Source organism: Pocillopora damicornis, chromosome 5 (assembly GCF_964200805.1).
Source record: "Pocillopora damicornis chromosome 5, jaPocDami1.2, whole genome shotgun sequence".
NCBI lineage: Eukaryota > Metazoa > Cnidaria > Anthozoa > Scleractinia > Pocilloporidae > Pocillopora > Pocillopora damicornis.
The window spans coordinates 2,320,821-2,333,771 of NC_142674.1; the positions used below are offsets into that span (position 1 = coordinate 2,320,821).

Here is a 12,951-nt window from a genome sequence, read left to right on the forward strand (position 1 = left end):
ATCATTGGTTGAATGTCAATTAGTCACTAATTTCTTGAGTAATCTTTCTCCTAAGGAACATAGTGCGTATAATGATAATGATGAATTTATTTAGCACATTCTCCATATGGATATGCTCTAATACGCTTTACAGTACTTTTCAGGGGACTTTAGTCAGACTGCATTGAGCAGTTTACAACATTTTGAAAGGGAATTTTGCAGGCGCCCCCAATTTATGATTTTTGGAAATAAGGTCAGACCACATCACCGAGAAGTGCGTGGGTTGTTCAAAGTCCCCTGTTGTGCAGCGCAGAGGACATGCACGGGACAGGGCCTTCGGTTTTTCGTCCTTATCTGAGAAGACAAGAATATTCAACCATCTGCAGATGTCATAGCTAAGGTAGCATATTCTTCTCAGTTACTTTAAGACCCTGAGTGTCCACCCTCGACCTCCCGAAAGGTGGTCTGGCGCCCTACACAGAAAATGAGCTTAACAGGCGGCGGGTGTGTAGGATATGTGGGGTGTGGCAGGTTTACCGTTTGCATGCGAATACAAATCTTGGGCAACACTACCTTCTAGCGTCGCTATAAAACCCCTAGTTCCTTTCGATGCTTTAAAAATTGCCCTTTATCAGTAGCCACATGCTTCTTCCTGAGGCCACAAATGTGTCGAGCGGGAGTGCAACCTATAGCTGGGAAGAGAGATGGTAAAGGACTTGTGGAGCTTTTTAGTCATGACGAGTAAGTTATCAAAAGAGCGACGTTGTTCAGAACTAGAAAGTAATGCATCAAGAACACTTTTGGTTATGAAAGTAATACATTTTAATTGGTAAGTTTGAATCTCGAGTTTCACTCAAAAGAAGACTAAAACTTACCACTATCTACAAAAACCCAACACCGATTTTTAACCAAGGACATATCCGGTTTCTTTTTTCTCACTAACGACAAATCCGCTAAATTGCTACTCCGAATGTAGCTCCCTAGACGTGTAAATCTTCTTAAGCTAATTGTAAATTGGCAAGAGGCAACACAGGTACTAAGTGGAAACCGAAAACCTTCATCGTTCGCACGTTATTCCTGAAAAACTTCCCCCTTTTTTACTCTACTTTCTCCCTGCGAATCGATTCAACTAAACCCGGAGGTTCCATTTCGTAGCTGTGCTATTAATAAAGTTTACAAAGTAAAAAAATACGTAAAGAAAGGAATCAGGGAACACAGGCAAGGCGTCCCACTGTCATGTCCCGATATCTTTTTTTTCAAATCGCCAGTCCGCTAGAATTGTCTTTTCAGATTTATCTCCTTCGACTTCTACGCTCTATGAACCGCTTCAAGAATGAAAAGGGTCATATTAGATACTAAATGGAAATCCGAAAACCAACATCGTTCGCTCGTTGTCCTGAAAAACTCTCCCAATTTTACATAACTTACTCCCCGCGAATCGATTTATCTATACTTAAGAGTTCCATTTCGTAGCTGTAGGGTCACAGCAGTGTCATTAAATTATTTGTCTACTCTCTACGTAGCCGTAACGGCTTTGGCATAAAAGGCAGTCACCCCATTATCTAATCTAATAACAGCGTTACTAAACTGAACTTTTCAATTCCCTTTAGTTGGTACGTTAAGGACCACGTTTCGCACAAGTTGGCCACAGTCTAAAGTTCTTGAGGGTCGTTGACCAATTGGCATAAGGGCTCTTTCTTCATACGTAGAACCAGCTTTGTGGTTCATTGTCAAGTGCTTTGGCATAAGCGCAATCATCTCTTCAGAGCGCGACGGCCTCCGAAGAGGATGTTTTCAGTAACCAGCATTGCAGTCCATAACAGCAAGAAAACTCACTGTTTTAACACAGTCTTGGCATAAGGGCAGTCACAGTTCCTTGAAAATAACAAGTCAAGTAGATCCTACATTGGTCAGTATTGGTTTCAAAGGCGACAACTGGTAGTATCTCGGGATACCTTGCGTCAAAGCAAGACAGTGGCACTCTCTGTACCGGCATAAAGGCAGTCACCAACAGAAAAAGGCTCACATAAGACACAACAGACATTATTGGTTTCAAAAGGCATAAGGGCAGCATCTCTGAGTAGATAAAGGTGTCATGACTCGAAACCAATAGAACTCCAAAGATTTGGTTCAGAATTGAAAACACTGAGCACAAAGAAACACAAGTTTTAAGTCTTACCAGAAAATCAGTGAAAACACGGGGGCATAAACAAAAGGAAACTCAACCAAGATGGAATAAAGTAAACAACCAACACACAGACACAAGAACGTGATGATTTCACTGTATGATTATTTCAGATTTCTCCAGAAAATTACATTTAACAATTCTTAAATATAGTTCCATTTTGAGAGCTTTACACGCCCACTGGAAAAGTCGATTCGGAGAGCAATATTGGCCGGCATTCTAGGCGCCAACCTGGGAAGCATACTTGTTGCAATCCAGCTCTTTGTAGGTGATGCAGCGCTCCTGACAGTCGCATGCAGTGGTGCAATGGGGGGTCAGAAAACGCATTCCGTTGTCCTTCCAGGCCTTGACCAGAGCTTCGGTGAACTTGTCCATCATGGCTTCGTTGTGTTCAGGAGTGGGAGCGATACGCAACCTCTCCTTGCCGCGTTCAACTGTTGGGTAGTTGATAGACTGGACATACATGCCATATTTGGTCAGCATTTCGTTGGAGATGGCTGTGCACTTGGCTGCATCACCAACCTGCGGATGAACCAAATATAAATTTAATCCTCGCCTCGTTTTATGGCTTCTCCAATTTAGTCAAATGCATTCGTTACAAAGTTGATTTATAGGAACATTTTCAAAAAGTCTAAAATGTTGTTGCCATTGCGACACAAGGATTAACACTCACTTGTAAAAAAAACGATAATGGTCCGTAAATTGTCTGAAGCCTATACTTAGTTAGATTTCATTCAAATAACTGTCCCTTTAAAATTCGGTTTTTCTCGACAAAACATGAATTACAGACACTTACATGCACCGGTATAATCTGACTCGGAGCATACACCACAGGAAGACCGGCTTTCACCAACTTGTTTCGCAAGGTGCGTACAGCATTCTGATGCTTTTCACGCAAACTACGTCCTTCATCACTGGCCAGAATACTGACAGATGTAATAGCAGAGTTCACAGTGACAGGAGGAAGGGAGGTGGTGAAGATAAAACCGGAGCCATAGCTGCGCACGTTGTCAACAAGGGCAGCTGATGCAGCAATGTACCCTCCAATGGATCCAAAGGCCTTGCCAAGGGTACCAGTGATAATGTCCATCTTGTGCATGATGTTGTCTCGATCGCCAATGCCTGCACCGTTGTCACCGTACATACCCACTGCATGAACCTGTTGATTGAAAACAATTCATCAGTGCTACAATAATCTTTATAAGCAACGTAATGGTTTAGAGATGGACGCTAGAATTAATGGCCACGTTCCGGTCCTGAACAGGTTACTGTTATTTATTACAGATTCACTCCACTACATTACAAATAGACAATAAATTAAATTAAATTTATCACTACAATAACGAAGACTTGTGGAGAAGGAGAAAACCAAAAGTGCTGACGCACCATGCAAGGTATGTCCCACTAATTAAGGTGTAAGAAAAATGTACACAAATATAAAAACAACAGTTCTAATCATCCTTAAATTAAACACTCCTTTACAGGCTGCAATACTATTTGACTCTCTAATATGATTTTGACCGTGTCACTAGGGCTGTTACTAGCTATAACTTAATGTGCCAACAATGTTGGTTTGGAGACTGACATACTTCTCAATCAAAATTGCAGACCAGAAATAATCGTATACTACTTATAAGCTGACGTATTGGCAAGGGTTGACAAAACAATCTCCCTCACAATCTCCATAGACTGTCAAACTGACAGGTTACAAAAATATGACAGGATCAACAAAAGGCAGTTTAACGAAGCATTCCTAGTAAGCTGTCAGATTGAAAGGTTCGACATCAATCCCAGTCTACTTACCTCATCCACAAAGGTCAGAGCCCCATACTTATGTGCTACATCACACAGCTCTTCTAATGGACATACGTCCCCTGTCATGGAATGCACAGTCTCAAATGCCACAATCTTTGGCACCTCAGGGTCTGCTTGCTCCAGAAGCTGCTCCAGATGCTCTACATCATTATGACGGAAGATAAACTTCTTTGCTCCACTGTTACGAATGCCCTGGATCATGGAGGCATGGTTACCAGAATCGGAAAAAATCAGGCAGCCTGCAACAGGAATAGTAGTCCAACACTATTAAAAATGTTTCCACAACAATGGTATCACAGTAGTAAGTTTATGTCAAGGGAAAAAGAATGAACATTTCTTTGCAAATCTGCATATTTTGTGGGTAACACGCTCTTCACAACAACTTGAAGAAACTTGGGAAGAAATCAACACTACAATAACAGTCTAATAACCTATTGGAATGATAAATTTTGAATTTGACAATTTTTTTTCTAACCAGGTAAGTCTGCCTACTTTTAAAACAATAGTCCCCCAAAACAGTCCCAGTATGAAAGGGTGGCAGGTAGAAAAGTACTGGTAACATACCAGTACTCATTTTGCAAATATTGAAACATTTGTATTAAAAAAATATTTGTTAAATGTGAAAAAACTGAGTTAAGAGCAAAAAAAAAATGGTGATTGCAGCACACAGCCCAATCAGTTATAAACTAGCGAGAATCACACTACTTTTAAATCTTTTCCACTATTAAACTTGGGACATGTCTTCACCTGGTAATTGACGAGCCAGAGTGAACAGAGTAGTGTCATTGGCTACATAACAAGAAGTAAAGAGCAGTGCTGCTTCCTTCTTATGTATTTCTGCCAGTTTCTTCTCCAAGGTTTCATGATAACTGCTTGTGCCAGAGATGTTTCTAGTACCTCCAGCACCAACTCCATGCTTGTCAATAGTCTCCCTGGAAAAACAAAAAAGTTCCCCTATTGTAAAAGTTGAACTTAGCTCAAACAGAGGTGACATGTTTGTAACAGCCTGTTTCTTGCGATGCCTTCTTAATAAATGGAAGGCACTAGCATTTCACCCTCAATACAGCATCTCACTTCCCTTACCTTGCAGTCTTCAGCACTTCTGGGTGTCGGCTCATCCCCAGATAATCATTACTGCACCAAACTGACACATCTTTTCCAGCCAAAGAATCACTGTAATCCTTGGCATGTGGAAAAGTCTCAGCCAGGCGGTTCACCCTCTTGAAAATACGGTAGGTGTTGTCCATCTTTTTCTTCTCAATCTCATCCAAAAAGAATCGGTCATAATCAAAGTGAGACTGAAAGGCCTCAATGCTGGGTGCAGGACCTGAAAAATTAAAAAACACAAACCAGTAGGTAAGTATACAGAGGAGGTACAAGATTGCAACAATATTCAATTTACCCTTTAACTCCCAGATCAAATTCGTACTTCTCCTTACTGTCAACCATACAATTTTTATAACGTTAGTTCAGAGAATTTGTATCGGATCAACTTATTATCCCCAAATTGATATTTTTCTTTATTCTCATCACTAATCTAGTTGATACTGTATTGATATTGTAAGGAGAAATTCTGTCTTAGTCACTCATAGGATTTAAAGGGTTAACCTTTGAAAAAGAAACTTTGACTGTAGATGCACTCCAGACATGTTTACAAATTACCTTGAACAGCAAGGGGCATGGTGACCAGTTGACGCACTCCAGTGGCCTGGGCAAAAACATTTCCCACCTTCATTGCAGGGGTAGGGTGAATTTTTTGCACAGCATCCACAACTAACTTGCCACTTGAGAAAGGACACTTTCCAGCTGAAAGAAAAGATAATTATCTGTTACAAGTCTGTTTTAACATGACTGCTGGCTTTTTATTCTTTACTTTCTTTTATTCACTGCTGGCTTCTTATTTTCAGTTAAAACAGAACTATATTGGACAAAATTTTCAACTGATGGCACAGGTTAATTTAAGATATGCTTTTAAATTTTGTAATGAAGAGTTTTTAATCACTAGAAATCATGTATTTCTGATATGGTAGAGAAAATTTGCTTTTTTAGGTGAAAACTGTTCACACAGACTAAGACCATGTAAGAGTCCATAAATTCTTCCAAATAAAGCATCATCAGATTGTGGAAAGACAACTTGTATGTAGCAGCAGCCTAATGATAGCTGGCCCTTAACTCTTTAACTCCCAGAAGGTATTCAGATGTAACTTTTTCCAGACCTATAGAATCCACATAGTATCTGATGGATACTCAAACTTATCACTTAGATGTTGTTATCTTGCTCTAAATTCTCATTGCTAATTTACAAGGAAATGTGGAACAGCTGGAGGGGAGAATTAATAGTTAGATCTTAGAAGTTCAAGGGTTAATAAAACCCCTAGAGGCACAAGAAATTAAAAAAAACTCAAGCCTTTAATTCTACAAGTCCAGTAAATGATAACGTTTTTTCTTATACGTAAAAAAAAAAAACCTTATACAACAGCAATCACAAATTACTCAAGCAACTACACAAGTTTTTGTTTTCAATACCTGACTCCAGGGTTGTATCCTTCTTCCCAGTTCCTTCTTGATAATCACAGGCGCAGGTAACAAGTTCATTATTGTTTACCTCAGTGACATTGTGCATAACTGGACATTTACCAGCTGAAAATACAATTCAAAAGAAGGAAAACAGATGAGGTTAGCCCTTTACTTTTAAGTTTAGCATTCTTAGTAAACATCTCTTGGTTCCCAGGCAAAAAGATATGAAAAAAAAGTAAAAAATATTAGAAACATTCTTGAACTCCTGGCATGTCAGAACATTCTTAAGATTTGCGCTTTTGTGCTCCTACTTTGTAGCTTTGCTGTGGTTTCAACCCAGGACTTTTTTTCTTTTTTTATGTTTAATTATGAGATAATGGCCCATCTACCTTCTAAAAAATATCTCACTCAAATGCAAATGTTAACAAAGTTAAGTTGAAAAAGAATCTCCCAGTAAAGCTGCTAGCTGTCTAAGGGTTGCCAAGAAGATCACATCTAACAGAGAACATGATATTTTGAAAGTTTATTTACTTATCACGCAAATACATTCCTCTTTAAAACTCGCGGGGGTTTGAAGATATTACCTTTATTTTTGAAACAGGTAAGTCTAAGTAATTAGAAGGTACATGTAAATTAAATAAAATTTTAAATATTCAGCCATGGTAACACTTGCTAGTAAGTTATATGGAGAGCAAGGAGACTGACCCAAATGCAAATCTATAAGCAATCATACTACTTCCACATGTAGGACATTCACATGTTACCAGTGTTTCATACTGCAAAGTCCAATATCCTGGGCCTATCCCAATAATTTAGGCTATGTAACCTTTGACATATCAACAAATGCATTTGCAATTTTGCAAAATTACTTTGTGTCACTTTGTGACACATTATCATGTTCATTTGTCTTGGAAACTTGTTTATATCTTTGAAATATCCATTTTTGAGCAGAGGATTGCTAGCGATTACATTTAGAGTTCACCTCATTCCCAAATAGGTAATTAAGAGCTGCAGAGTCATTGTCAAGGCAACCGTCCAATATCATCTCTTGATGTACATCCGTTTCCTGAAGTTTATTGACAGCTGAACTTGCTAATAGTTTTTTTTTTTTAAATTCACTTCAAGACCAAATTTCAAGAATTGCGAGAATAAATTTCAATCACTCTTAAAAAAGATGCGTGATCAAAATATTTTTAGATCATTTGTTGCTATGCTGTTTTGAACGGAGTCGATGTCGAGTTAACTGAACAATATCGATACATCCTTTCCAAATATTCATTTTTTAAGCCGAAATTGTCAATGACCTCCTTTGTAATCAGGTTTTAATCTACGTTCCGTTGTAAGTGAGTCAGCAATCTTTGTCGATGTTTATATTTTCCGCGACACTTTTAGAAAACGAGGTGGCGAAATCTAGTAACCGATTGAAATATAGAAAAACAAGATCGACTGCGTGACGAACAACAAACTCGGAAAACGGAAAAAGTGGTTTGGAAAGGATTCGCCGACAAGAATGTCTTTAATCAACCATGTCCCACAGAATATGCCAAACAAAAGAAAAATGCGTAAATGCAAATGTTGTTGCCGTCAAGGAAGATTAATTTTCCGCCTTGTCATGGGACGATGACACGCAGACAAACAGAACCGTACAGAAGCCGGCTTGGAAATGTTTCAAATTGCCAGAGACACTTCAAATCACAAAAAAGCCCAAATATTGGAAATACACAGGTTTTCAATGGCATTCCTTCTCATTATAGAAGCTTAAATTAAAAACAAATAACGTGGGATCTTACTGATGTCGTATACCAAGTGAATTGTACAATAAAATTGCGACTTCAGCTTACCACACGCACAAATCACAAACACTACACGAAGAGATGAGAAGGTCTCCCAATAGTTAAAGTCGACAAAAAAATTTTCCTTCTCGTTTGAAAGACTTAATTCCAGAAAAGTTGAGATTGAATACAAACCTTTGGCTGATGTTGCGGCTCCGTGGGTCTTAGCTCCTGTAATGAAAGGAAGTTTTAATTCAGCTGACATGTTATGCAACTTGACTATACTACCTGAGCTTGAAAATACCTTCGATCACTCGGCATCATTGTTTAAACGTTAAATCAAATAAACAAAAAGTACAACAACACAAAAAATGTAGGTTTACCTTCGTTCTTATCGGGAATTTCGTCGGTTTTGTTCAAAACCTCCGACATCACGGGGCAACGCTCGGCGTAAGAAACGAGCACTGGGCCTCTCGCCTTGCGAACGAAAGACGAGGGAACACGAGCCAAAAATGGACACTTCTTAGCAAGTTCCATCGTAGAAAAACCTCAAACGGATTGCAGAACAAGCCTCGTAAACTGAGAGAGATCACTTTATCCAAACTTAGTCGGTGGGTTCCTCAGGAATGTCACTGCATTCACTACTGGCGAAGGAGAAGGAGTACGAAGTTTATAGCTATCGACTAATCAACCAAATAAGGTCATTATAACCATTTATGGACATGATCGTCACACTTGGTTACTGCCAGCTCACAGGTGTAATGAAAATTTGTTATTTTTTCCTGGTTTGAAACGTCAAATTTTCTTAACTCTTCACTAGTATAACAGATACAAGAATTTGACTCACTTAACTTATTTAATCATCTAAACTTCTCTATTTTATTTGTGGAATAAAGGAGTACCGTGCAACAATTTGCTTGCCCACAGGCCCGGAACTCTCAAAAACGTGACCTCCTTCTCAATGACACGGGAATCTTTCCATATCAAAGACGCCATCCGAGACTCCCTACACCACTTTTCTCTGTCATTTTTAGTGTATGCCAAATGATTTTGCCCAGTGTCAGTGATTTGAAAGCGAAGCTATCTTTTTCTTCCATCTGATTTTTTTGACCTCATTTTTGTAATTCACGAATATTTATTATTGTAGTCTGGTTAACTGCAGGGTCCTTGACACAAAAGATAACTGAACAATTCGTCAATTCATTCTTAAAGCAAGGGGTCATGAGAAAGAATTTTAAATACGTTAGTATTTTCAATGTTTATTTGTGCTTAATTCTTAAACTCTTTGCCAAAATTTTCTCACTTTGCTTAGTCACTTTTGCATTAATTTGACAACTTTTCCTGTTTAACTCAGCAAGTTTGTTTCAGGCTAAATTAAGCAAGCGTTATAGCACCTTAAACGATTTCCGAAATCTTAGACCAACACGCTTTCTAACAATATCAATGAGTGCAAGGAATCCTTTTACGGTCAGTGTTACGTAATTTAACCCAAACCCATTTCACCAATATCACTATTATAAACAGCACAACTAATAGCCTCATTCAAACAATTCACAATAAACTGTCATTTTGCGTAGAACTATTTCAGTAAAAAAACTATTTTTGTAAGGATTCTGAATAAGAAAATTACGTTTTATCCATCATGTTGATGCTCTCAACGGGATTTTGCTTCATAGATTACTAAAGAACTCGAGAGACCCTGTAACGGCATAAAAAATTTCGCCGCATAAATGACGGCTGAACGAAATTGTTGAGCCGTTGTTTATCATAGATAAACAAATAACAATATTCCTATAGCTATGATATCGCAGTGATATGACATCTGTGCAGGGGAAGCCAAATGTATACTGACGCAAATGAAACCTATTAAAAACAAACTGAAATACAAAATGTTTGGTTTTATGGTTAGCCGAACAAGAGAAGAACGCACAAAAGCCATGGATAAGCCAGTTCGAGTCGATCAGTACCGAAACCGCCGAAATCTTTCAATCTTATTAGGGATGAATGTCAAGGTTTTCTCCACCTCTAAACTATTTAACGAGCTCCTAAAGAAGGCAGTTCGGTTAAATTATTACTAAATTTACACTGATTAATTATTTCCCTTGAAATGGCAATGACATTCAGTTTTACGTAGGATGTAATTCATCAAGCAACATCTCATTGTTTAAGTCCCATTCATTTTCTAAAGATCAGAAAAGTTGGCATGTTAGTATCTGAGTTAGAATTATCCGCTGCCGATTAAAAGTGATATGTCATGTGAAAAACAAAGAGCAATATCATCTCTGATGACATCCTATTAGTAAAAATGAGAGACAAAAGCGACAAGTGTTTTAGAACGAGTACCCCTATTTTTATCAGCCCTAACCAGACAGGAGAGCAACTTAGCGGAAGACATAATAACTTTTGTTGAGAGAAAACACATGTAAGCCATCCGTTATCAGTGAAACAAAAATGACAATGAATCATGATTTTAGTAGCGTGTTCGAAGGATTAAGTTTGTAAAACGGAGCGAGATATTGAATGACGAAATTGAAAAAAGCAAGGGAAGGCACGATGCGATTAGGCCCAGCTTCTTCCTTAGTCTTTCCCTCATTTACTACTATCGAGCCGTTTGCCATTACGCTTCGTTTTACCAACTTTGCCCATGGAACAGGTTACACTCTAGTAAATAAAATATCAAAAGATAAGCTATCTTCGACTCGAAGATCACACGGCTTTTTTGAAATATTGTTATTGTTTGGGTCGCATTAGTTTGTGAGTCAACTATGACAATTAATATTATGCGAAAAGCAAAGATGACAAAGCGCAATTTTAATTAAACGGTTTCTGTTTGAGAGCCACGTTATAATGTAAACAAACAGACGAGCAAATAAATGAATACACAGTACAGAGAAACATTTTGACAACTTGACTCACTGAAATGCAAGCTTTTCAAAATGTCTGTAGCATTGACCCTCGCAAAATTTAGATATAAAAACAACCAAAATATCATCGTGCCAAGAATGTTTGACCTGAAGTTAAAGGATAATGGATCTTATATCCATTGTTTTAACATTACGCATGATTACGTTTAAGACGCAATTGTCAGGCAGTAGGCTAAATTTTCCGTGTTGTTTTTTTTTGTAGCTGTGTGCGGGTCACGTAATAAAAAATATTAGGAAATCTCGGTTTTGGTGACCTAAAAATTTGAACTAAAAGCATTTTAGGTTCGTTGTTTACAATTTATGTCACTCTACTCCGTCTGCCTCTATAAACTAATCTTAACTCTATGGTGTGTTTCTATTTTGGTAATACAATCCAATGATTCCTTTGTGTGTACAGAGTAATTTAAATTCCGTGACCTTTAACTTGTGGTTTGGACACTCCACTCTTTCTAATTGGTCTAAAATAACTCGCGCCATCGCATCAGCCAATCAGATGCAGAACTTAAATCCGTCACATGTAAGTCACTCGCATTTTTCAGCGCTTCAACTAGTTCGCTTGCTTTTACTTCGAGATCTGATAAGCCTATTGTTATATTTTCGTTTTTTTCTGTTTGGTCGATGTCGTTTCTTCAACGGCTTTGGTCCTTCGATACTTAATCAAAATGTTCTCTACCTTAGTCAGACTAGGTTTAGAAATGACTCAAAACGTGATGGAAGCAATAATATCACAAAGACTTCCCGCTACCCTCGTCAGAGGGCCACGTCAATGCATATGACGGTTGTTGTCTCAGGGGGGCATCAGATATTAGTCCCAAAAGCAACATACGTCATGCAAACTGTTGATACCGGAATTTGAGTTTCCAATTTTAACTAATAAACTACAACTTTACGACTCAGATGATTTTTAGAGAGTCCTTGTGACAAGCGGTCACACCCGCCAACCATTTCTCTTTTCACACAGCTCCAGGTTGCGACAAGTACATTCCCCGAACGCGCGTTGGGCGAACGAGGCCCGAAATTCCGAGTTAGCGATAATCATCTCATATCCAACAAGCGCGAGTGGAGTAAAACACTTCCCGTTTAAATCGCCTTCATGCGCGCGCATAGCATAATAGCTCATAGCCCATGACGTCTAGGCCAGTGAAAACACTCGAATTGCATTATCCATCCTGATCCAGTTTTGAATAAAATAGGATATCTGCCCATTCATTTTTTCATTCGCCCTGATGGAGGGTTAACGCTCGAAACTCCAGCTTTAGAAACTCTCTACAGTGGACAATTGACATTATCAACTTAGTTGATAAAGCTAAAACGTCTTGTAATACTCCTTATCGACTACAATTTCTTTAGAAAGTTATCGCTTTTATTTATTTGCTCACTCGTTCATTATTTCGTCCGTTTATTCCTTCACTTGTTCACTTTTTCATTCCTTTATCCATTTATTCATTCACCCGTTCATTTGTTCTTTTGTTCAGTTTTTCATCCTTTCATCTGTTTATGCGTTTTATTCTTCACTGGTTCTTTCATTCATGTCATATATATCGATGTATTCTGAATGTCAGGTATTTATAAGCTGCAGTTAACATTTTGAAATAGAAATTTTATGCTCTTCTTCAGAAGGGGTTGTCTTTCAGCAAAGCCCAATTTTCACCGTTTCCAGGGAGGTCGATGAGACGCTCAACTGCTTTCATTTGTCCTGGTGTGCCTGCCATGTCACACATCTCAAGTTGGTTAATCTGCGAAAATTTGACGGTAGGGA

General features: G+C 38.4%; 2 protein-coding genes across 2 annotated transcripts in view; one reads left to right on the top strand and one right to left on the bottom strand.

Moving 5' to 3' along the window:
* Positions 1-2,249: 2,249 nt before the first annotated feature.
* LOC113686641 (uncharacterized) lies at positions 2,250-8,914 on the bottom strand. The gene is made up of 9 exons (XM_027204288.2): positions 8,652-8,914; positions 8,464-8,499; positions 6,506-6,619; positions 5,642-5,785; positions 5,063-5,306; positions 4,727-4,911; positions 3,968-4,218; positions 2,961-3,323; positions 2,250-2,686 (listed from the first exon to the last, which is right to left on the bottom strand). The coding sequence occupies exons 1-9, from the start codon at positions 8,803-8,805 to the stop codon at positions 2,384-2,386; spliced, it is 1,794 nt and encodes a 597-aa protein (XP_027060089.2). The 5' UTR covers positions 8,806-8,914; the 3' UTR covers positions 2,250-2,383.
* A 3,173-nt stretch (positions 8,915-12,087) lies between these two features.
* Positions 12,088-12,951, top strand: part of LOC113686595 (striatin-interacting protein 1 homolog) — a 32,398-nt gene continuing 31,534 nt past the window's right edge. Inside the window, exon 1 of the mRNA XM_089207274.1 lies at positions 12,088-12,951. This exon is cut by the window's right edge and continues 135 nt beyond it. The gene's annotated coding sequence lies outside the window, so the exon portion shown is untranslated.